Genomic DNA, 22,394 nt, shown 5'->3' with positions numbered 1-22,394 from the left:
GGTGTCTTGAACATTGAAACTTAGCATCAATCAAGTGTAATTTTGTCAATGAACAGAAGCAACTGTAGTTGCTGTGTCTTTTTCAACTATTCTGATCCTCCTAAGCTCCATATTTTCTGTGCATGTGTAACTCCTAATACCTGCACAAAAAAAAAGCAATCTGTTTCTCTAATTAGGAATTTCTTCAGAATATCTTACTAGTAGGGCATGCTGAAAACCCTGTATATACTGTTCAACTCTTAGTGTGTGCTTCCTCTGCTATATTGTCAGTTACCCTTAGGAAATGATTGCTCCATTATGTGATCCATGATCAGAAAAAGGGCTTTTGCAATTGCTGCTCATTTACTGAAAGCTGCTGTTATCAACACCTATCAGACTGTCTGGAAACTTCTGTAGAGGAGAGAGTGCTTGTGTACCAACAGCCTTAGCAAAGGAAGACATAAGGGGGTTACCTGCACACCCAGACCCATCTCTGCCACAGCCTGTTTTTGGAGTGCAGCCCATCCACTGTGAAGCCTTTTGCTCTGGGTGAGGCAAGTAGAGAAGAGATGATGTGTTGTTCTTCAATGCTTTTATCACAACCAAATTACAATCCAATTTGGGGCATGTTTGTTCAGGAGATAGCTTGCATATGGCATTTCGATGGGTATCTTGTGATTGGGGCTGGCTCTCGGCCAGACACTAGGGATGCTGGATAAGGCACTAAGACTGGCATTCACTTTGCTGAAGAGCATGAGATTCTCCTTCTGAAGGAGAGAGGGATGCTGTCTGATGTGCTGAAAAAGTTTAGATTTAGTTCAAAAACTTTGTCCTAAACAGGGTTTTGCATCATTCCTTGTGGTGCTTTAACTGGTGACAGCCAGGCAGGCTTTTCAGATATATAGACACTGTTTGGAAGGATTGTTTTTATACGTGTGACTTGACATTTACATGACTTCCTTTTGTGAAGGCTGACAGCAGAGTTTGCTGGAACGACAGCTGCTCTGCTCTGCTCTGTAAGAAAGGCCAAACAAACAGTCACAGAATTTTGCCCTGCTAAAGCCTGGCCAGTCTGTTTCCCGTGGCCATTTCTCTATGACTGACTGAAAACCTTTATGCTTGAATTTTCTTTGAATTCAGAAAAGATGGAAAAGTAATCACAGCTGCAATTTTGCTATTTATTAGAGAAACTCAGATATGTTGGAAAGGTGCTGGTAGGGAGTTGAAATGTAGTGAACTTAAACCAGAGGAAGGAGAGGGCTTCAAAGGGAAGGCATGAATATAATTCTAGGTTAAATTTAGCTTAATACTTGCTACAAATGGACCTCTAACCATGTAAATTAAGTGAAGTCCTGACTTCATTGAAAATAAAGACAGTATTCTGATTGATTCAGTGGGGCTAGGGTTTCACCTATGGCTGGTATGATCTAATAGGTCATTGCTAATTAAGAGCATATGTGGCCTCAATTCTTGCTAGTGGAATTAAATGTCTGAGTACCAACTACTGAGGGAATGGGGAAGGAACTGGTCCCTGAAAGAGTGGTCTGGGGAAGCTGTGCTGTGGATTGCTGTACCTTGGTACAGCTTCAGATACACTTGTACCTATGCTAAATTTTTATCTCCTCCAAGATGAGAGAAAAGTAAACCAAATGCAGTAGATTTGAGAGAGAGAGCTCAACAGGGGGGGAAAAACCCAAAAAACAACAGAGAAACCTGACACAGCCATGGGCATTGCTGGATTCAAGGGCATTGAGCCTGAAGAGTGCTGTAAGAGATGAAATCTCTGCATGACAGCTCAGCAATTTATTGTCTGCATAATAACATGTAGATTGTAGGCAATCACTGTCTATTTTCTGTGATGAAAAATCCTTTTATTACAAGCAGATTTGATAATATTTATATTTCAGCTCCAGAACTCTCACTGACTGTTGAAATGTTTCCCTACCTGTTCCTGCCCTCCTGCCTTTTGCCTAAAAAATAAGTGGGAAGGGAGATGGATGTGGTCCTGAAGACAGCTGGAGGAGAGGTGTTGGGGAAACCTGACTGCACTTTTTCAATGGTTAAAATGGTCTCTTTTAAGACAGATAGAGACAGACTTTGGAACAGGGTCTATAACTATAGGACAAGTGGTCTTGCTTTTCATCTTAATGCACAGATTCAAGTTAGATGTGATGAAGGAATGTTTCACTGAGAGTGGTGAAACAGTGGTGCAGGTTGCCCAGAATGGTGGAGGGTGCCCCAGCCCTGGAAACATTCAAGGTCACTTTGGATAGGCTCTTAGCAATCTGTTCTAGTTGAAGATGTCCCTGCTCATTGCAGGGTGATTGGACCAGGGGACCTTTAAAAGGTTCCTTCTAACCAAAAGTATTCTCTGATTCTGTTATCTCAAAGCTTTAAATGCACATGCTCTCTAGAAAGGAAAGCAGCTGTTTCTTATTGACATTCACTGGATCCCAGCAGTGCCATTAACATGCTGATGCATCTAACATAAGCCTCAAAATGCCAGATTTCATAATTGGCCCATGAAATCTCACTCTGGGCTTGAATATGGTCTTCAAGGAATGTATTAGAATAGGACTTTTTCCTGCTTAAAGGGAGGAAAAAATGCTAAGCTAAAAAAGCATTTTTTAGGAAGGGAAGGGTGATGGCATTCAGGCATGAGAGATTGCCCTGAGGTTCACACTGTGTTTCTCCTCTTCACCTGCATCTCTCTTACGTCCCTTCCAGCTGTGCTCAGCTGCCCTGTGGATTTGTGCACCCTGCACAAAGCAGTAGCAAGAAGATCAATCTCCCTTCTCTTTCCCGTGTGCTGCTGTGCTGGTTCGTACGTTCTGACGTGTTTCTCCTCAGCTCCACTTGAGGGGACAGGAAAGGTTGTAACTGTTCTGTAGACCACTGCCATTTGTTTTCAGATCCATGCATCCAAAGTCTACAAAGTCCCCAGAAATATTTTTTTAATTTGCTATGCAGATAAACAACCTCCCAAACAGTCCCACTTTGGAACAGGTGGTTTTCAAAAGTGCTGTTTGATAACAAGCTTGATGTTAACTGATCTAAATTTGACCCCTACTGAAAATAAGATCCTGGCATCTTCTCTTTTGTCCTAGTACTTGTAGTGCTGCTGCTTTATACTGAACTGACTCTGGAAACTGATCTGGCTGGAAAACACTCCCAGCCAAAGTGGCAGGGGAGGAAGCAATTTTCAGCCTGTTTGTCAAACTGTGTCTGAAATGGCAATTCAGGTTCCAGCTACAAAAACGTATTGCTTGGGTTGTCTACTTATCACCAGTTTTGCATCATTAAGTGTTATGCATTCTTGGCCTGATATAATTGCAGCAGATTGCACACATGAACTGTTAATTATTTTATTTTTAAAACAGAAATTACGGAACAGGAAAATAACATTCCAACATGTTTGCTTTTGGAGCTAACCTACCACGGCAATCTGTTAGTTTGATAATGGTTAAACTCGTAAGCCCTTGCCTCAGCAGAGTGCAGTAGGGTACCATTAAGGCAGCCATCTGTTGAACATACATAGCAGAGGCATGAATTGCCTCGCTTTTCGGGTTTCTGAGCAGTTACAACATAGTCTTGTTCTCTGAATGCCACTGAAAAACGCATGGAAAGATCAGAGTTCAGTGGAAGGTGAGCATCCAAATTTGGGATTGAAGGCTGGGAACCCAGTCAGCTGAATGCTGGGTGTGGAGCAGGGAAGAGAAGAAGCCTCGTGGGCGAGGTAAATCACATGCTGATAGTAAGCACGACTCTGGCAAGAGCCTGAGCTGCTTGGGTTGCTTAGCGATTCAACAGATCTGCAAAACTCCATTTGCAGAGCAAGGCTGCCATTATGTTGGATTGATTCATCAGGATCAGCAGCTAAAACAAGTTATATTCTATCAGAGTTTTCCTGCATTAGTTTAAAAATGAATTTAGTTGGCTCTAAGTGGACATTTATTTTAGTATCTTGAAGAACTGACTTTCCTCTATTAAAGCAGAATAATGTATCTATATGATGCCCTAACTTGAACAGTACATAAAGATTAGTAAATAAGACCCCATTAAAAATACTTATAATGTAAGTAACATGGGTCCCAATTGCCTTTCTAATGTCCATTAATGCTTATTGTGAGGATCAGAGCTCATTTTACTGAGCCATTTAGTCAAACCGTGTGATTATTTAGAAAGTTAATTCATGCATACTAAAATCTAGCTTAAGTAATGCAGAGGGTAGGAGGTAAAACTCTATGGAGACGATAGTCCTTTTTGTTATTTAATGATCAGCCATAATTAACTTGCAAATTTGAAATAATTAGAACAAATTAAAGGTATTTAACTTTGCCTCCCTAAAGAAAAATTCAAATTGCACCAAATGCAGCTTTAAATTATTCAAGTCTCAGAGGTCTGTGCCGGGTTTTTTTACAATGCCTTTTCTATGATGAGAATACCAATCTGCTTTTTGTCAGAAAGCATCCTATCAAGTAATTGTTCTTTGTGTCTAATAAATGACAGCTATTCTTCTTTGTAAAAGTATTTCAGTCTCTGAAGACTACATCAGCATTTCCATGGCATTTTAATTCAATAAAACAAAAGGTTAATGTTTTTCTACTTTTTAAGGAATGCAAATACTAGCAGTATTCAATGGGTCCTGAATGACATTTAAAATTTGCCATTCGCGCTCAGCGGGGATATCGCGATATGAGGCTCAGACGGGATGGAAGGAATGTTCAAGGTTTGTTTTCCTTTGGTGATGGTGTACTTGGATATTCATAATGAGGCAGCAGTGCTGAGACTCACTTCTTTCTTGGCCACACTACATCTCCTGCCCTGGTATGTAGGGTAGGTAGGTTAATAAGGTCTTTATTTAGGAAGTCTTCTCTGTTGGTTAGTTTCAAGAAGTGTCATGAAAATTCATTGGATATTGTGGTGACCTGCAGGAATTCCTACTAACTGTGATGCCTTTGAGTGACATGATGGGTAGTTGGATTTGAAAATAGACAAGAACCTCTTTTGCTGCTAAATCTCTCCAGACATAAATAGCTGATTCCCTTTGACCATATGTTGAGTTTAAATTTCCATGTTGCAATAGTGACATCATTTGTTTTACTAATTATTCCAGAGGTGAATGAGTAATTATGTTCTGAAACAGATTTTTTTGCCTTATGTTTTCTTTGTTTAATTGCGGTAGATAGTTAATTACTGAATTTTTTTATCTCTCTGCATCATCCCTTTCTCTCCTTGGTCTGCACACCTTTCAGATTGTCATTTTAAGATTTGAGACTCTATCCTTACTTAAGCAGAACTTTAGCATGAGCTGACTTCTATTATTTACTAAACAATGAGGCTCTAGTTGTTTATTTAAGTTATAAATGCAAATACACTTTCTTTTGCTATGTATTATACCTTAGCTTATGTAATTTCTTCTTTGTGTCTGTTTCTGTTTGAACTGCATCTGCCATTCCGTATTTAGAACAGAACTCAGTATTATAGAGGTAAGTGCACCATAGAAGATACTGCATTCAGATGAGAACAAATTGAGTAGTCACCTCTTTATCTGCAAGCCAAAGGTCACTGTCTTCACATGAGGACTGTAGGTTGTAATCAAATGTGCTTTAAACAACTCAAAAAGCATCCAAATAATGACAGCCTCACTGTTTTTTTAAATGCTGTTAATCATCCCAAGTAGAGGCAAATGGAATATCAAGTCCTGTTTTATCTGGGAAATCTGGTCAATTATTACACCTTTAAGCCTCTTTAAGCAGTTGCTAGGATCCAAAACCACCTCTTGGTGCTCTTGTAGTTGCAGGAATTAGTAGGTTAATAATTTCATATGATTCAAATAAGATACTAATTTAGTCCACCATAAATTTTAAAAAACACTTTGCAGTATTATTAGTGGTCACACAGTTAGAAGCCCTAAAGTAAACGGAGGTTATTTGGAGAAGTTATATCCAACACTTCAGTCAGTTATTATAGGTCATAAGCCATTATATACTGTTCTGCATTAATAATACAGGAGTAATACTAATTGTCCAACAGGCTCAGTGGGCCCTATTAAACAATGTCTTATACAGCACATTGATGGGAAACTTCTAATTTAGCATCATTTCCTCCTTTCCCCTCAGATCTACAGTAACTTCAGTCAGTGCAAGCTTTTAGGTAAAAGATTCTTGTGACTCAGCCTCCATGAAGCTGTATCCTAACTAATACAAGCTCAGTGACAGTCTTTGGGTTGCCAATATAGAATTGCTGCTTAAACAGGAAAAAGATTTATCATAGAAATATAGAATGGTTTAGGTTGGAAAAGACCTCTAGGTTCACAGAATCCAGCTGTTAAGATTTGTTTAATCTTCTAATAACTTAAGAAAGTTGTTTTTTGCTTCCATGGTTGCAAGTAGATCAATATAATCTTGGAATAAACAGTTTTATTTCATGAGGATAATACAAAGATACTTTTTTATATTTTTAATTTCTTTTATAAGGGAGCCTTTTATGACAGGGAGTAATGACTTACATATGTTGGGAATTGTCATTTAAAGCAGTAGTTATTTCCCAGAGTGCAGAGTTTGAAAGCAGTAGCTTTTCTTTACTGAGAGAAATGTGGGTCATCCTCCTGTCTGCCCAGAACATTTTGAGATGCCTGTGTCTGCAGAGCTTGAGGTCATGATTGCTCACCATCACTAGATTTGCCTCCTGCCTCTATCCATGCAGTGTTTATGATTGTGTGTTGAAGTTCATCTGGAACCGTAATGGTTCTGGTCAACTTTCTCTTTCCTTACTTTACTCAAAGTACTGCACTTCTCCACCACATTCTCTCTCAGCAGTTTGCTCATACATTCTCTATCCTGTTTAAAAGTACCTCTGTTCATCAATCTCACCTCTTTGTCTCCTTTCTTCTCATCCATTTTCTTCTTGAATCAGCTTCTCACCATCTCTGTTTTTTAAAATACATGTAGATGTGGCACTTGGGGATGTGGTTTAGCAGTATCCTGGGCAGTTGTACTCAGATGGTCTCAAAGGTCCTTTCCAATAAAAATTATTATGTGATTTTGTGATCTGCTTCCCTTTTGCAAACTAAAATTTCAGATTTCTCTTCACATAATCTTCTTTGTTTCCCCTTTATTCTAGCAAAGTGAACATTTTTAAAATTATTCTTTCTTCCAATTTTGGCCCATTGTGCTGGACAAAGTCTGTCTTCATCTTCTCTTCCATGTCTTCATCCCACTGGGGCTGTTCTAACTGCTTGAGAAATCCAGGACCTAATGCTTTAGGGAATGTACCCAATGCTGTGAAAATCCAAATACAGTTGTCAGGGTGCTGCTGGCTGCTGATAACCAAAGACTCCTGATAAAGTGTGTTGGTAACTCTTCAAGCCTTTGGCATTCTGCTTGCAGAAATTATAAATGTATTCAACAGGAGCTTAACAGCAGCATGATGTCTATGCTTCTGGAGAGTAAAAGCTGGTAGGGAGCTGGGTGCAGTGTTAATGGGCCAAATACATCATGTAACAGCATGATCTTTTTTTCCTCCTAGTGTCCCTGTGTTGAAATATGAAGATTATTTACTGAGGACATCTCCAGTGAGCAAAAACTCCAGAAAACCAGGGAGCAGTCATGGGAGCAGTTCAGGGAAGAAAATGGTTGGCCTTGGTATAAACATGGATGATGGGCAAAGCCCTCAAATGCAGACCAAGAGGGAAGGCACCAAGTCCAGGAAAGGTAAGGGGGAGCATACTGTGTTGCAGGGCCATGATTGTGCTGGTGTGTTCAAAAGGGTATTAGTAAAATGCACAATTAAAGAAAGTAATTTTAGAGGTGTTTAAGCAACCTAAGAGAAAGTGCTAGCTCCATTAAAAACATAATTAAATAACAAGTGGCGATCCTGTCTGGTATTTCTGATGAAAGACAAAAAAGTAGTCCCTTAATCTCAGAAAACTCCTTCAATTATTTGTTTTTTAATTTTCCCAAAAGGCAGTGAGAAGTGCAGTGGGGTTTGCTCTTCAAATGTAATCTTTGCATTCTTTTCCTCCTTGAGTGATGACTGCACCATCACAACCTGCTAGTTTGCCACACAGGGATGTCTCTACTGCTAAAACCTATCCTGCCCTTAGCTTAGTGCCTCCACTTTAGGAGCAGAGATGCAATCTTTTCTCTCTTATGAAGAAAAAAGGTTGGGAACAAAAGCAGCTTGGATGTTTCACTGCTTAGCTTTGAACATAATCCTTGGTTCAATTATGAACTAGCTTTTTTTTTTTTTATTTTTTTATTTTAACTTGTCAGCCAGTTTGCTGTATATGTCAGCATAAAAATAAAGAAAATGGCAAAATGAGAAGAAATGTGGTGCAGTTCTCAAAGGAACAAATAACTTGTGTTATTGGTTAAGACCGTACCAACATTAAAAAGCAGTCCCTGTGAAGAAACTTTCAAAAGGGTATCATCAGCCTGGACCCAAACAGTGGCTGAGGTTAATCTCTTCCAAGGCACAGCTACAAAAGTTGGAAGCCTGTAAAGGGCTTGTGTCCAAAAAAATCAATTTCTAATTTGAAACAAAATCATTTTTGACTAACAGGGGTTCAGGACCCATTACTTTTGCTGTATAATCTGCTGACATTTCACACTTTCTGTTGTGCACAATGAATCCTAATAGTCATTTTATAACATTGCTACACCAATCAATTTAAGCAAGAGAAAGCCGTTACAATTCTGCAAAGTTTCAGGGGCAATTTTCACTGATGGTTTTCTTTTATGGTTTTTTTCAGCTATCATTTTTTTTCTTCTCTTTTCCTCTTCCTTCTGCCCCTCCTCCTTCTCTTTGCTGCAGTGATGAAACAAGAATTTTTCACAGCGGGATGGTGGGTTTTGTTCCTTAGACTGGGCTAGTCCCCGAAAGTAATTTATTTTCCATAGATTCAGGGTTAAATATCCAACCTGGCCTCTTCTTCATTCATTCGTTTCATTTTGTAGGACTGAGAAGAAGTTACAAACTGCATCTGGCTGTTGCACATTGCAACTGAGCTGCACCTATGCTGATTTAGTGATTGTAGCATTCAGCATGATCTCTGAAGATGGTGGGCATCTTTTGCAAGCACTTACTGGGATTGCTGGCTTTAATGGTGTAGAGCTGCATTGCCAAATTTGACTTACAAACATTGGCACTTGCTGTGATAGCTGATAAAGTTCAGAGGAATGCTTTCAAGCTGTGGAACAACCTCAGGTCTATTACTGATTTGAATGGTTGTTTATCACAAGGCAAATTACCTAGCACTAATCACTGAAGTTGAAGTCTTCTGTATTTAGTACCTTTTTAATTGGCTTCCTTCTGTTATATATTTGGACTCCTTTAGCAAGCACACACATACTTGTAAAGTGTTTTTTCCATCTTAGGAGATCACCAAGACACAATGTCAAGATTTTTAGTTCTAGCCTGCATAGCCTGGACTTAGTTGGCTCTGTCCTTGCTTTTACTGGATATTCCTAGATGCTGCTGACCTGGGACTTCTGATTTAGTGCAGTATAAGAAAGGGGAATGAAATCCACAAAGTGATATCTTGAGGCATGAAACTCATTTAGCCACATACCTGAAGGTGGCCTGTTGGTCGGAGCACAAGAGTGCTGTGTACAGAAACATGTTCAGGTGAAAACTTCTCAACCATCAGATGCTGACCTATTGCTACAGAGGTTTATTTTTCTCCTGCTGGTATCAGTCTGGTCTATTTGTATGTTCTCCAGGATGGTGACTCTATCCAAGCACTCCTTAGTGCAGTGTGAATGTGGGTCTGAGCCCTTGAGCTTGCTGTACCACTGGGGATGGTGGCTGTATCAGTAGTAGTGTCCCTCCAGAGCAGCACGGGCACTTACATCAGATTTAAAATTATTAATCAAGATTAATAATTAATGTTCTCATCCTGGAATGGTTATAGGCTTTCCTGCCTACAGGACTGGTCACTTGCTGTGACAGCAGTGGGTTTGAAAAGGGTGATTTCTTAACAAATACACATTTCCTTCTCCCAGATCATGGTTAGTAACAGGTAGAAGAGCATTGTTAATGTCGTCCCTTCACCTCTTGGAGTGGAAAGGGTCACTTCTGCTCTCTTTTCAGGGTAGAAGCTTACTGGATCAACTTAGGAAATCGATTTTTATTCCCTCACTGTTGATTTTGTCTTTTGATTCTGCTTGCTCCTTAGTTTTTATTCCTGTGCTTTAGCAGGTGTTTGTGTCTTGTAGTCAAACTTTTTTAGTATTACCAGCAAAACTTTAGGCAGTTGAAGCAATCCTGAAGTCTTAGATCCTTTCAGCAGTAAATTGTTTTTATTGGTGTCACCACCAGCTATGTCAACGTGTACTAAAATCTGACAACTTGTCTAGTTAAAAAGTGCTGGAGTACAGAAATGTGTGGGTTTTCTTCCTTTCTGCTCTTGAAAATTTTGCTGTGGGGCTGGGAAACATGCATTCATTGCACTGTGCAATATAGGGCAATTATTTACATTTCTGTTTAAAGTATTCATCTTTACAAACACTTCCTGAAGTACCTCTGCATTGAAACAAAAGAAAGAACTATTTTCCCCTTTGTTTCTTCTTGTTGGACATAATGTCTGCATGATGTTGTACAGTGTGCACACTTTCCTTTTTCATATGCAAAAGAAAAAGCCAGAGAAGAAAAATTATTTTAGTTCATTTTAGCCTTGTACTTTTCCAGGGGCTGATTTCTCTAGATAGTGTTTGTTTTTCAGTAGTTTTTCTGATGTAGCTTCTTAGGGATTCAGGATCTGGAACTTCTTCCCTTGAGGGAAGACTCTCCTCTACAAGTGATTGGAGCAATTAGTTAATATTAGTGAAGTGCTTTGAAGATGTGAAGTACTATATAAATGTTAAGTCTTATGAATATTACTATTATTCAAGCCATAAAGATTTCTTTTATGATTATCAACCTAGATTTCCCATTGCTTACTTTCATTCCATTGCTGCTTGAACCAGCCTCATCCATTTTTCTTCATCCTTAATGTTTACACTTCTAAAATATAGACTGCTGTATTTCCCCATTTTCTTAATGTTTTAGTTGTCTGTTTTTCAAACAGAAATATATAGCTATTTGAGTTTTCTCAAATGATTTTTTAATCTACTTTAAATCATTCTTGTACCAGGTTAGCCCAATTGAAAATACTATTCTTGACATTGCCATTTAGGAGACATTTATAATTGCTTTGGGGGTAGCTTGACTTGCAAGCTTATATCTAGGGGTTTTTTTGTGATTCTTTGCTGCTCCAGGTTCTTTCCATTGGTGTCAGGATTTAAATTACCACACTATGGAAGAGCTTTTTCTTTTTTCCAGGGGTAAATGTGTCTATTCTTCTTCCACGTTTCTTGCTTCTCTAGATCATCTGCAATGTCTCCAGTCTCATACTGTCTTCTAACACCTGCAATCTAATTAATTTGCTGTCATTTGTATCACCCCAGTTCTCTATGACTTTTCATAAATAATTACCAGTCACTTCATAAATTCATTAACTAATTCCCTTTAGCCCTGAAATATATATCCTTCAGACTAAAGACTTTGTATCTTTTTTTTCCCCTGGTAGTTTCTTTTCATCAGCTTTATATAGACAGGTATTATACATCAACAGGGTCTTCATTATCCTCTACTCGCCAGTTTTCCCTTCCTTTATTTTTTCCTCATAATATATTTTAAAATTAGTAGTAGCTTGGACATTTTTGGGAATGTTATTGATTTAATCATCCTTATATATTTGCTTGTTCGTGAGTGTTTCTTTTTCCTCAAAAGACGTGCATGCTTTTTCCAAGATGTATTTTTTAACTTTTTTTTTTAATATACATTTATTTGGGATTTCTTTATGCCTCTGCTTTATTTCTGTGCAGCCTAACAGCCTCAGTAAATTCCTGCTGAGTTCCTTTTCTTGTTTTCTGTTTCTAGCTCTGGTAATATTTTCAAACTTGGGTATTTGAACAGTCCCCTTGAGGCTGTGTTGGCCACTTCTGAGTCCATATATTGTCTTTTTTTGCAGAGATACATCTCATTTTCTGTGAATGTAGTTTGCTGACGGTGTGCCAGCCTTGTCTTGTATTAACAACTGAATATTTTCTCCGATGTTAACAAGGTTTTTATTACTTTGGTATTAGTTTCTTAAAATCCAGCTGCCTCATTCCACTGTCACGTGAAATGATTTCTAAATATCTCTTATTCAGTCGTAAAGTCGAAACTCTAAACAAGAGCCTTCCAGTCTTTATATGCATACCCACTCTTCTCATCATGAATTGGCACACTATCAAGTTACCAGGGACACACAATCAGCATATATCCCCATGATATTTCCAGACTTCTTCACTGATAATTAACTCTTCCTTAGGCAAGATTTTTTTTACTGAAAGGTGCTGAAACACAGTTCATTATAGCAGGGTAATAACATATTTTTTTGTTGGTCTCTCTAAAATGCATCTTAAAACATGGATTTATTGAATTGTATATATTTGTATAAATATTAGATTCAATGCATGTTTTAAATAACTCCTTGAACATCTGTACATTTTACACTGAAGCTGGAGTTACAACCTTGTGATGCTTTGTGTTTCAGAATGGTTGATAGCTAATATTTCTGTTCACAGAGCTGAGAAGTATTTGGCCATCACAGGGTTACATAAGGATCTAAACACTAGTTTGACTTCAGTTTTTGCTGATATGTTTGGTTTTCCCTATACTGACTCGAGTTAAGTAATGTTGGTTGCGCACCGTTAATTAGGAGAGATTAAAAAAGCCCAAATCCACAGGTTTTTATGTGGTAGATCAGATAGCTACTAATTTTCCTATTTCCCTTTACCTCTTTTTTACCTGTATGCTATTTGTCTTACTAAATCTGATCAATGAAACTCAGTTCTCAGGTGAGCAAATGAAAAGTTGGCTGAACCACCAGCCTTCAAGGGTTGTCTTCAGTCCAGCTGGCAGCCAGTTCGTAGTGGTTAGCTGCTTAACATCAACAGCCTGAGCAGCAGGACAGGATGCACCTTCAGCAAGTTAGCAGGCTTAGGGAACCAGTCAGTGTGCTGGAGAACAGGGCACAGTATTCAAGGAACCTTAACAGGTTGGGAAAAAGATTTGACAGAACCTTTTTTAGGTTCAGAGGGCAATGCCAGTGTCCTTCGGCCGGATTGACCTGACACTGAAAAAATCCTGGAAGCAGTTGTGCCAGAAAAGAATGGGGTGTCCTGCTGAAGAGCAGTGAGTCAGTGATGTGCTTGTGTGATGGAGTAACTGGACCTCTTACTGGGCCATAATCATACAGTTGCGGCCATCAGAGTGCTGACATTACACTTTCCCCCATCTAGCTCAATGAGACTGTGCCCAAAAATGCTGTGTCCACTCTGGGACTCCACAGTGCACAGACAACACTGACAAGCTGTAGGGAGTCTGGCAGAGGCAGCCAGGACAGCCATGGGGCTGAAGCAAGAGGCTGAGAAGGCTGGGTGCATTCAGCTACAGGTAGAGGTGACTCAGCATGGATCTTGCTTCTTGCTGCAGCTACCTTAGGAGAGGGTGTAGAGAGGAGGGAATGAGCCTTCTTGGAAGTCATCATCAGCCACACAGGAGACAACAGGGAAAAGTCACAACTCAGAAAATTCTGATTAGCTATACAGGAAACCTTTTTTGACTATGAGGCTGGTCAAGCAGTGGAACCAGAGGAGTTTCCCACAGAGGTTCTATCAGTGAGACATTCAGCGCCTAACGTGTTAAGTGTCTGAAACCTGTTGATGTTGTGTAAATGGAAGATTGAACTACATGACCTCCAAACTTCACCTTTAAACCTACATTATTTTGTAATTCAAGAGTTATTTGGAGGTGGGAAGAAAGAATGGATTCTCAGTTCTATTTTATTTAAATGAAACTACTATTGAAGTGATATTTACACTCGGAGAACTAACATTTTAAAGCATGTAATGAGAACTGCATCTGTGAAACAAGCTGAATCCTGTGGGCCACTTAAGGAATAATAACCATGCAAGTCTGTCAAGCTCTGGGCAGTAAGATGGATGCTGGAGAGTGTGTCTTATTCTACAGATTTGATTCTGTATGGTCCTGAAAAGGGATGCTGTGCACAGTACTATCAACTGATGAGCTCTGTGTATATTTCTCACTCAAAAACTGTTTCAGTTTTTCGTCCCAATGTTCTGTAATAAGGCAGAATTGAGAAACATCTATTCCAAAATCTCTAGCTTCTGATGCCTGATTTGTCTTCACTTCATTCCACAGGGACAACTTCAGGACTTAGGAAGGATGCAGCCATGTCTCCTGGGTTGATGGGCAGCAGCAAAGTGCCTGCAACCACAGCCGTATCACCGATTCAGCATGACCCTTCACGGTAAGCTGCTGGGTAATCTCTGGTTTAAGATTCTGCAAACATAACCATCAAATTCTCCCAGATGCAGGGAAGTGACTGAATTTCTGTGATGTTTCATATTAGCACACGCTGAATAATATAAACTAAAACCTGCCATATCCTTTTGACATTTATAGTAAGCCTTAAGTTGCGTGTTAGAATAAAAAAAGCAAGAATATGCCAGGTTCTAACATTTTAATTTTACTTAGATTTTGAACAGAGAGTATTTTATGTTCCAAGTCCTGACACATTAAATACCTTTGTAAATAATTTTAATGGACAGTGTTAACCCTGTTAGGTTTTACATTCGCTTGAAGATTTTAATCCCTCGCCATTTGCCCGCCTCCTCCCCCACTCCCATTTTTATCAAATGGCATTTCTTTTAAAATGTTTTGTATGAGAGTTATTTTATGTTTAATGACAAGCAACAAAATCACATTAAGTCAGCAATTCCTGATTATACTATATGTCTGCACTAAATGCACTGGAAAAGCAGCATTATCACTTCTGTTCCAATGGAAAAACTGAACGCAGCATTGTTGTTATGCTTAAAGGTCTGAAAACAACTTGCCTTCTTTAGGCAGGATTAAATTTCTAGTGGTAACTGCCTAGAAGAACAGCATACAATCCCTGCTTTTCTTTATCATATCCCACATTTTCTCATAATAAAATCTTCAGTTAAGCAACAAAAAAGCAGATTGAAATATGAACTTTGCAGTATTTTATACCACTAGTTAGATAACAGTACAGTGGCATAACAGGAATGTGCAACTGTTCATGAGAAGAGTTAACTGCTTCTTGGAGGATGAGAGGGTTAGAATCAGATTTAATCTTCTCTTGGCCCAGCGGACTTGGAAAATGTATGCTTGATATCAACCCTGTATTCTTGGCAGCAGCTGGCAGTTTATTTCTATCTTCTGAGAGAACTTGTGATATATAATAGGTGAAAACCCACTATCAATATTGACAAATTAGTACTTGTTATGGAAACACTTTTTTTTTCTTCTGATGGAAGGGATGATAATTCTTGGAGGATTTAAGAACTGAGTTAAATTGGGCTGTTTACCACAAGTAGCTGTATCTTTAAACTAACAGAAACCACAAGATTGCCTAACCGTTTCTCTTAGAAGCAATGGTTACCTTTGCAAGGCAGGCATAGCAGATAAAGTGTGTGTAAAGATACTGCTTGATACTGTCTAATAGCGCTAGGTTGAGATTCCATTCAAGCACTGAGAAGTAGATATAATTATGCACATCATATGAAGACTGCTCAGAAAAAGAAATTTTATTCAAGAGGATTGATGGTCTATTCTTTTCCACAGAGGGGAGTAAAATATTTGTTGAAATATGCTGTTAGAAATCATACCAGGTAAAGTGATCAGTAAAAGGAGTCTGATTAGCTGTCATCTTTAAAGTATTATTTTACCAGTTGATGAAAAATCCTGTATTTCTGGGCTTTTTCTCCCATGCTTTCTCCCTTTCTTTCTCACCATTGGTGCTGTAGATATTATTAACTAGGTTAAACAGCCACGTTGTGCTTTCCCTTACTCCTGGCCTTCTCTAATTAAAAATGGCAAATGGACAAATATTTCTGGGGAAACCTAAAGCTGATTCTATCCTTCATCAAAAAACCTGCTTGGGCAGCAGGTCAGTCTCAATTTATCACTGAATGGTTATAAGCTTAGACTGCAGGTTTAACTAACTAAATTAATCAATATTGAGAATTATTGCTGCTTTTGTGCCACTAAAGTTAGGGTTTGTCAGCATGTTCATTATGATCTGTGATTTGGGGGGGTTAACAGCTTAACCACAACAGTTGGCACAGATCTGAAACTTGCAACACAAAGCCCTAGCCTAAGAGCAAATTTATTTATTCAGCAGTACATGTAAACCTAATTACTTTTGACTATTTAAATTTATAGGACTAGATTCAACTCGTGTTTGTGCCAGCTTTAACTAGCACAAGCCCTGGCACCCGGCAGCAGCAGCAATGCAGAGCCTGCCAGAGAGAAGGTGTTGGAAAGCGACAGAAGCTCCCTGGCAGCGAGAGGCACCAGGGTGCTAGCACGGCTTCTGGGGAGGGCCGGCTGGGGAAGCAGGCATGGCAGGTAGAAGATGTGTTGGCATGATAGCCTGCCTTGGCAGGGCTCAACTGGAGGCTTCAGTGTGTTACAGCTACCTCCTGCTTGGGAAAGAATTGCTGCAGTCCTGCTTCCTTCTATGTCTCAGAATGAATCATGTCATGAACAAGAAATAAGTGTCCCTAGAAGGTAGATGTAAACCTCGGAGGCCTTAGTGCTAGACCTGTAGAAGGACTAGTCTTTCAAAGTGAATGTGCACAAGGTTATTTCAGTGATACCTCTGAAAGAAAAAGAAAATCCCAGCATTTCCTTATCTGGCATCTGGAGCTGGGCTAGTAGTGAATTTGTTTACCTGTCAGGCTTCTGTGCATGCCTATCTCTGCCTTCCATAACGTGGCCAAGCACTGCAAGTTTGGTTATCCAGTGTTCTTAAGCCAAGTGTCTCACCTGCATGAGGCCCTTCAAATTATATTCACAGCAGGCCTGGGAAAGCTCTTCTACTCCATGTGCTTATTTATCTAGACCAAAGCCAATATATTTGGGAAAAATATTCACAGACAAGATTGGGGCTGGGCAAATTTGGAAGAGTAGATTAGTTCTTAAAGCATGGTTACTTTGATTGTGTTAAATGTTACCTTTTTGGTGACCAGTTACATTTTTTCATAACTGGTGTTTGCCTAGAAGAAAGTGTCTGTGTTTCTGCTGTACTGGAGGGGAGTTGCACGGGGAAGTACTGGCATATTGATGCTTTCATTTGGTAATGAAATTTTTACATATAAACTAGATCTTACCTTACCTATATTCAGGTACTGATATCAGCAAAACAAATGTTGTATTGCGTACAGAAGTGAAACTGCACTAAATTAAAGTATTCAGCTATTTCTGGGGGAATAAAAAAAAGGAAGTTATAAATTGTACATTCTGAAATACCATTTAATTTGATTACAGCTCTGTTGCAATTGTCAGGCTCTCCCCACGTAGCGCTGAGTTTGGCACAGTAAGTCCTATAACACTGCAGAAATTAAGCACTTAAAAAGACACAGGCAAAGTTTGTTCTGCTCACCATGGAAACAGATAATTCTCCTGTAGTGTTTTTCACTTTGGACAAAGCGAATTCAAGAACTGTTAGGTAAATTAAGGGACTGTGTGATAGTCAGGGATTTCAGCATTAAGTCTGTGGTTTTTGGTTGCAGTTTCAGATCAAAGCTTTCATACTTGCTGAATGCATTGTCTTAGAGGGAAGTTTCTTGTAGCCAATAAAAGAAGTGATTTAGAAGTTCCTGCAATATGAATGCTGCATTTGAGCTGTATTATTATCTGTTAGACTACAGTGGCCTGTTGGATTTCTTATAAACAGATTGTATTGTGTAAATTTGTGTTTAGGGACATTTTAAAAACAAAACTATTTACCCAATTGCCCAGCACATCTCAGGTGAATGTGTAGTCAGGGACTTTTAAGCAAATTAATATCTGATGTAAAATATAATGTGCAGAATTGTATACTTAATAATGCACACTGGAATTGTCTAAAGTAGATCTGTTGTGCTGAGTGTTAGGAAATATGACAGTGATGAGATTCAAGCTTTTGTCTTATGTGGTAGTTGATTTTCACGTCTCTTTGCATTTTGGATGCTTAAATATGGATATCAACTTAAGATGATTTCTGAAGTTCCTTAGAATGTAGAATCTGAGCAAGCACTGCCAAAGAAATAGAGTTGTTTTTTTTACCCTTAGGATCAGACACCACTCAAGATTCAAAAGGAGCAGAAAACTTTCATTCCAGATTTTACTTAGGAACATTTAAAGAGATTAAAAATATGTTTGGAGTAGGGTGGTGAGTTAGTTTCTGAAAGTGGTAGGGGACACAAGTTTTGCCTACTACCTGAGAAAGCCAGCAGTGCAAAAAGTCCAATGTAGTTCCATATGCAAGTGATAAAACCAGACATTGGCAAATTAATCTCTCTTATTCACAGTGTAGGTTGTTAATTGTTCTCTCTGCTGGCTGTCGATATAATGTGAAATTTTCATTCCCCATTCAAGATGGAAAAAGTTGTGGCTGAAAATGTTAACATTTGCATTTTTATTTGTTGATTTATTTAAAGGACAGCCTCTCTTACAGCAATCCATCACTCAGTGACACCCCAAATATGAATAATGTATTGTAGACTTGCGGTTACAATGTGTAATAAGTGCCAGAGACAGTAGAAGAATGTTAACTATGTTGCAAATGTAATATTTATCGACTCATACTTTATTGCTTTCGAGGTTCAATAATACTGACCATAGGACATTAATATCACTTATCTTGATTTTAGTTGGGCACCTCTATATGTAGAAATAACCCATCTATCTCATACTTAAAAAATAAATGTGAATTTTACAGCTCTTTGTAAGAAGTGCATTGTAGGTTTCTTGGCTTACTGCTCACAGTTCTCCTTTTCTACCTTCTCATTTACCTGTACCTTACACTGATCCCCCTCCAGTTGCCTGACCCAGGTGTTGAACACCTCAGCAGTCTTCTAGAGGCTTCATTTACTGGCTGCATTGTGATCTTTGCCTCAGATAGGATTTGGGCTAGGTCTCTTTTCCTATTAAAGACCACTATGAAAAGAGTTTTCTATTGCTTCTCTTTGAAAAGACAACAGCTGAGAGGCTAAAACAGAAATACCTTTTCTTTTGGAAAGACACACATAGCAAATCTAAATCATCTCTTTGAAGATTACAGATACCAGAAAGAGAAGTGTTTAATAAGTTCAACATTTGCTATAGACATGGAACTTATTTTCAGAGAAATTTTTAATCAAGGAATGGAAATATGTTAACGCAATTTAGGAAGATTGATATTTAAAATTCAGTGGGTTTGTGAATCAAAATTTTTTTGATAACCTGCTTAAGGAAAGAATTTGCAATAAGGTTTTGCTACAGTTGCAAATCCTTGGGTAGTGATTATTCCTGTCTTTAGTAGTTGCTCCAGAGTTCTGCTGTGGAAGCTGATACCGACTGGGCAAACGCTCCTCCTTATCTGCTCTGTTCGGTTACAACCACTAAAAGCTTTGAAGTCTCAGGGGGGAAATGCAGATGTGAACCCAGAGCTGGGATCTAAACCAAATTTAACAATGGGAGATTTCAAGCTTGTGTTGAAATCAGATTTCACCTGTGAAGCCTGGCTCTTGGGAAATCTGGAATTGGGTTCGGCCATGAAAATTATAAGCCTTGATTGTATTTTGTGTTGTAGACATCAAGTAAATTTTGAAGTGACATTCTGTATTTACATCTGAGGTTATCAAATTTAACACATCATTGGTTTCTTTCTTTACTGTGTGTAACAGGAACACCTATTTGTGTCAAAGCAGCCCACCTAATAGCTCCTTTGCAATAACAGTTTTGGTGTGTCCATTGCAGACAATGAAAATCATATTGGGAAATTCTGATTTGCAGTGCAAAAGGATTAATGTTAATTACCAACTGTTGGCTGTAATTGTCACCCTCATTAAAATGCAGAATTATGTATTTCTTAGTTATAAATAACCCTTCTAATTGTACTTGATGTATGCCAGTTTAATCAAAAAGTACACTTGCAAACAAGCAGATATTTGCATTAATCTAGCACTGGATCTTTGAGTCTTTTTTGATAGTCTTTTATTCCAAACCTGACTAGTTGGGGGAGGTCTATTACAGCTATATATCCCTTACACCTTTTTTTTCAGCTCCATGGATCTGTCAGGATTTTGTATTAAAATGAGGGGAAATGTCTTCTGGGAATGCTCAGTGCAACAGAAAACGTGTCAGTTTTGAAGTAGTTGGCAAGGTTTCCATCATTCAGTGGTATGACAATAACTTGACTGTAGTTTGAAAGTAATAATAAGCAAAGGAAAATAGAGTACAAATCATGTTATGAAACTGAGTTAACTCGTTGCATCATTTTCATTGTTATTTTAATTACTATTTTTTTACAATTTTTCCCTGTGTGCATTTGCAGGTTCTCAAATACCACATCAAATCTTAAGAGAATGTTGGTTCTTTGGATGTGATTCCTGTTTGCATTTGTAATCACAGCAATGAAAACAGCCTCAAAATATTTAAAATATTTTGAGATTCCTCTGTATTTTTCTCTACTTTTTTGTCAAAAACCAAAAAGTTACTGTCTCTTTTTTCTGCACTGATACCTTGAGTGTTCTGCCTTGTAGTTCTAAAAACTTTTTTAGAACTACTGTGATGGCAGTTTCTACAGAGCTTGGCAAGGTAAGATCAGTCTTGATTCCTGTCTTCATGGTTCTCTAAGCAACTGTTCTGTACCTAGTACTGTAGTAATTTCTCTTCTCATGTTTCTGAGACATTTCCTCTTGTTTTTTGGAAATTTGTTTTATTTTTGAGATGGGAGGAATAGATGAATAATATATACAGGATAATTGCATCTTACTTTAAGAAGCCTTTGTCCCAGATGTCTCTGCCATCCTTCCACCATATTGCTTATGCTTAATAAATTCCCTTTTTCTTCTGTCCTTCACTTTCCTGGGTCTTTCAGGCTGTAAACTCCTCAGGGCAGGATCTTACCACAGCACATCTTTGTGCTTGGCTGGTCCATGCAGTAATGATCTTTAACTGTGATGATGGTATAGTTAGGGTGGAATTTGTCTTGTTTGTCTTGAGAAAACTGAGCTAGTTACCCTCACTATTTTATTTTAGAACCAGCTGAATATCCTTTTAGTCATACCTGTTATCCCATGAACTGTAAAATAAGTGTGGATTAACACACACTGACACCTTATCCCTCTTGTAGCTGAATATGTGGAATTAAAATAATTTGTCATTCATATTTTCATTATGGTTTGGAGGCAAATGCAGGGTTAATCTATGTGCTGCTGCATGGTCAGTGCCCTGATTATTAGTATACTTTTAATGCTTGCACTGTGAATTGAAGGGCTGAGGCATCAAAGATGTAAAAGCCTTCCACTATGGGACAGGGTGTGGATATTCCTGATTTTGAGCATGCAGCATCTACTTCAGCAGTACACGAGCTTGTGATGTAGTAACATTTTCAGTAAAAATTGTGGTGATGGAAGTTTGGCTGCTTTGGAGAGTCCTGTTTTGAATTGTTGTGAGCTGCTGACGCCCTGTAACTGGAACTCGGGTACTGTGGCACTGCAGTGATGTTTTGGTCTGAGCAGGGCCTGGCACCACAATTGTCCCATCCCTGCCCATCAGTTGTGCTGTGCACCAGGAGATGGTCTCAGCAGGCAGACACAGCTCTGTCAGGTGTTTGATAGTTATTTCCAGCTGATGAGTTTCCTGCTTCAAATATACACTCCTGCCTCTCTGTCACTTAAGGACAGTAACCAGTTCTTGCTTTATAGTCTCTGATTTGTCCCATTTCCAGTTCTTAATATACTTTTATAAGCCTTTATGATATTCTAGTTTTCTGTCTCTGTGAAGCTCTTTAGCTTTTCTTTGAGCTACCATAAATAGCATAGTATTATCAGCAAATGTGTCCTCCTTATTTGTCCTTTCTCTAGGCCACTTGTGAATGCATTAAAGAGTTCAGACCCTCACAAATTTCTGTGAGCTCCACTGATGACCTCTCTGGCCACTTTATAGCAGACCAGTTTTAATGTTTTTTCTTTATTTCCTGGGTTTTAGCCAGTTATCTATGCATTAATGAATTTTCCTCTTCGTTTATGTCAGCTTTTAAGTCTTTGGTAATAGATTTGCTGGAGGACTTTTGGAACTCCAGATAGACTACATAAACTATATTTTTCTTGTTTAGATGCATAATAATCTTAGGAATCTTGTAGAGGTCCCCAGTGAATGAAGACTTTATATTTAGTCTCTACCAATATGTCAAGTTTATGAATTCATTATTATAATTTCTATTAATCTGCTTGTTCTAAAGGTTAGACGTCTTCATTTGTAGATTTCCGCATCTTTTCAGATCACTTTAAAAAAATCCAGCATTT

The 22,394-nt window shown here is 38.6% G+C and overlaps 1 protein-coding gene across 4 annotated transcripts in view; it reads left to right on the top strand.

Annotated features, from left to right (window-relative positions):
• Positions 1-22,394, top strand: part of KIAA1328 (KIAA1328 ortholog) — a 176,037-nt gene that overhangs the window by 127,421 nt on the left and 26,222 nt on the right. For all 4 annotated transcript variants that reach the window (XM_063181472.1, XM_063181474.1, XM_063181471.1 and 1 more), the window contains 2 exons: positions 7,510-7,694; positions 14,233-14,341. In XM_063181472.1, coding sequence (XP_063037542.1) covers positions 7,510-7,694; positions 14,233-14,341 — 294 coding nt within the window. The remainder of the gene's footprint in view (positions 1-7,509; positions 7,695-14,232; positions 14,342-22,394) is intronic.

The sequence above is a fragment of the Melospiza melodia genome, chromosome Z, assembly GCF_035770615.1.
Source record: "Melospiza melodia melodia isolate bMelMel2 chromosome Z, bMelMel2.pri, whole genome shotgun sequence".
NCBI lineage: Eukaryota > Metazoa > Chordata > Aves > Passeriformes > Passerellidae > Melospiza > Melospiza melodia.
The sequence above is the reverse complement of the archived record's forward strand: the minus strand, read 5'-3'. Positions and strand labels throughout refer to the sequence as shown.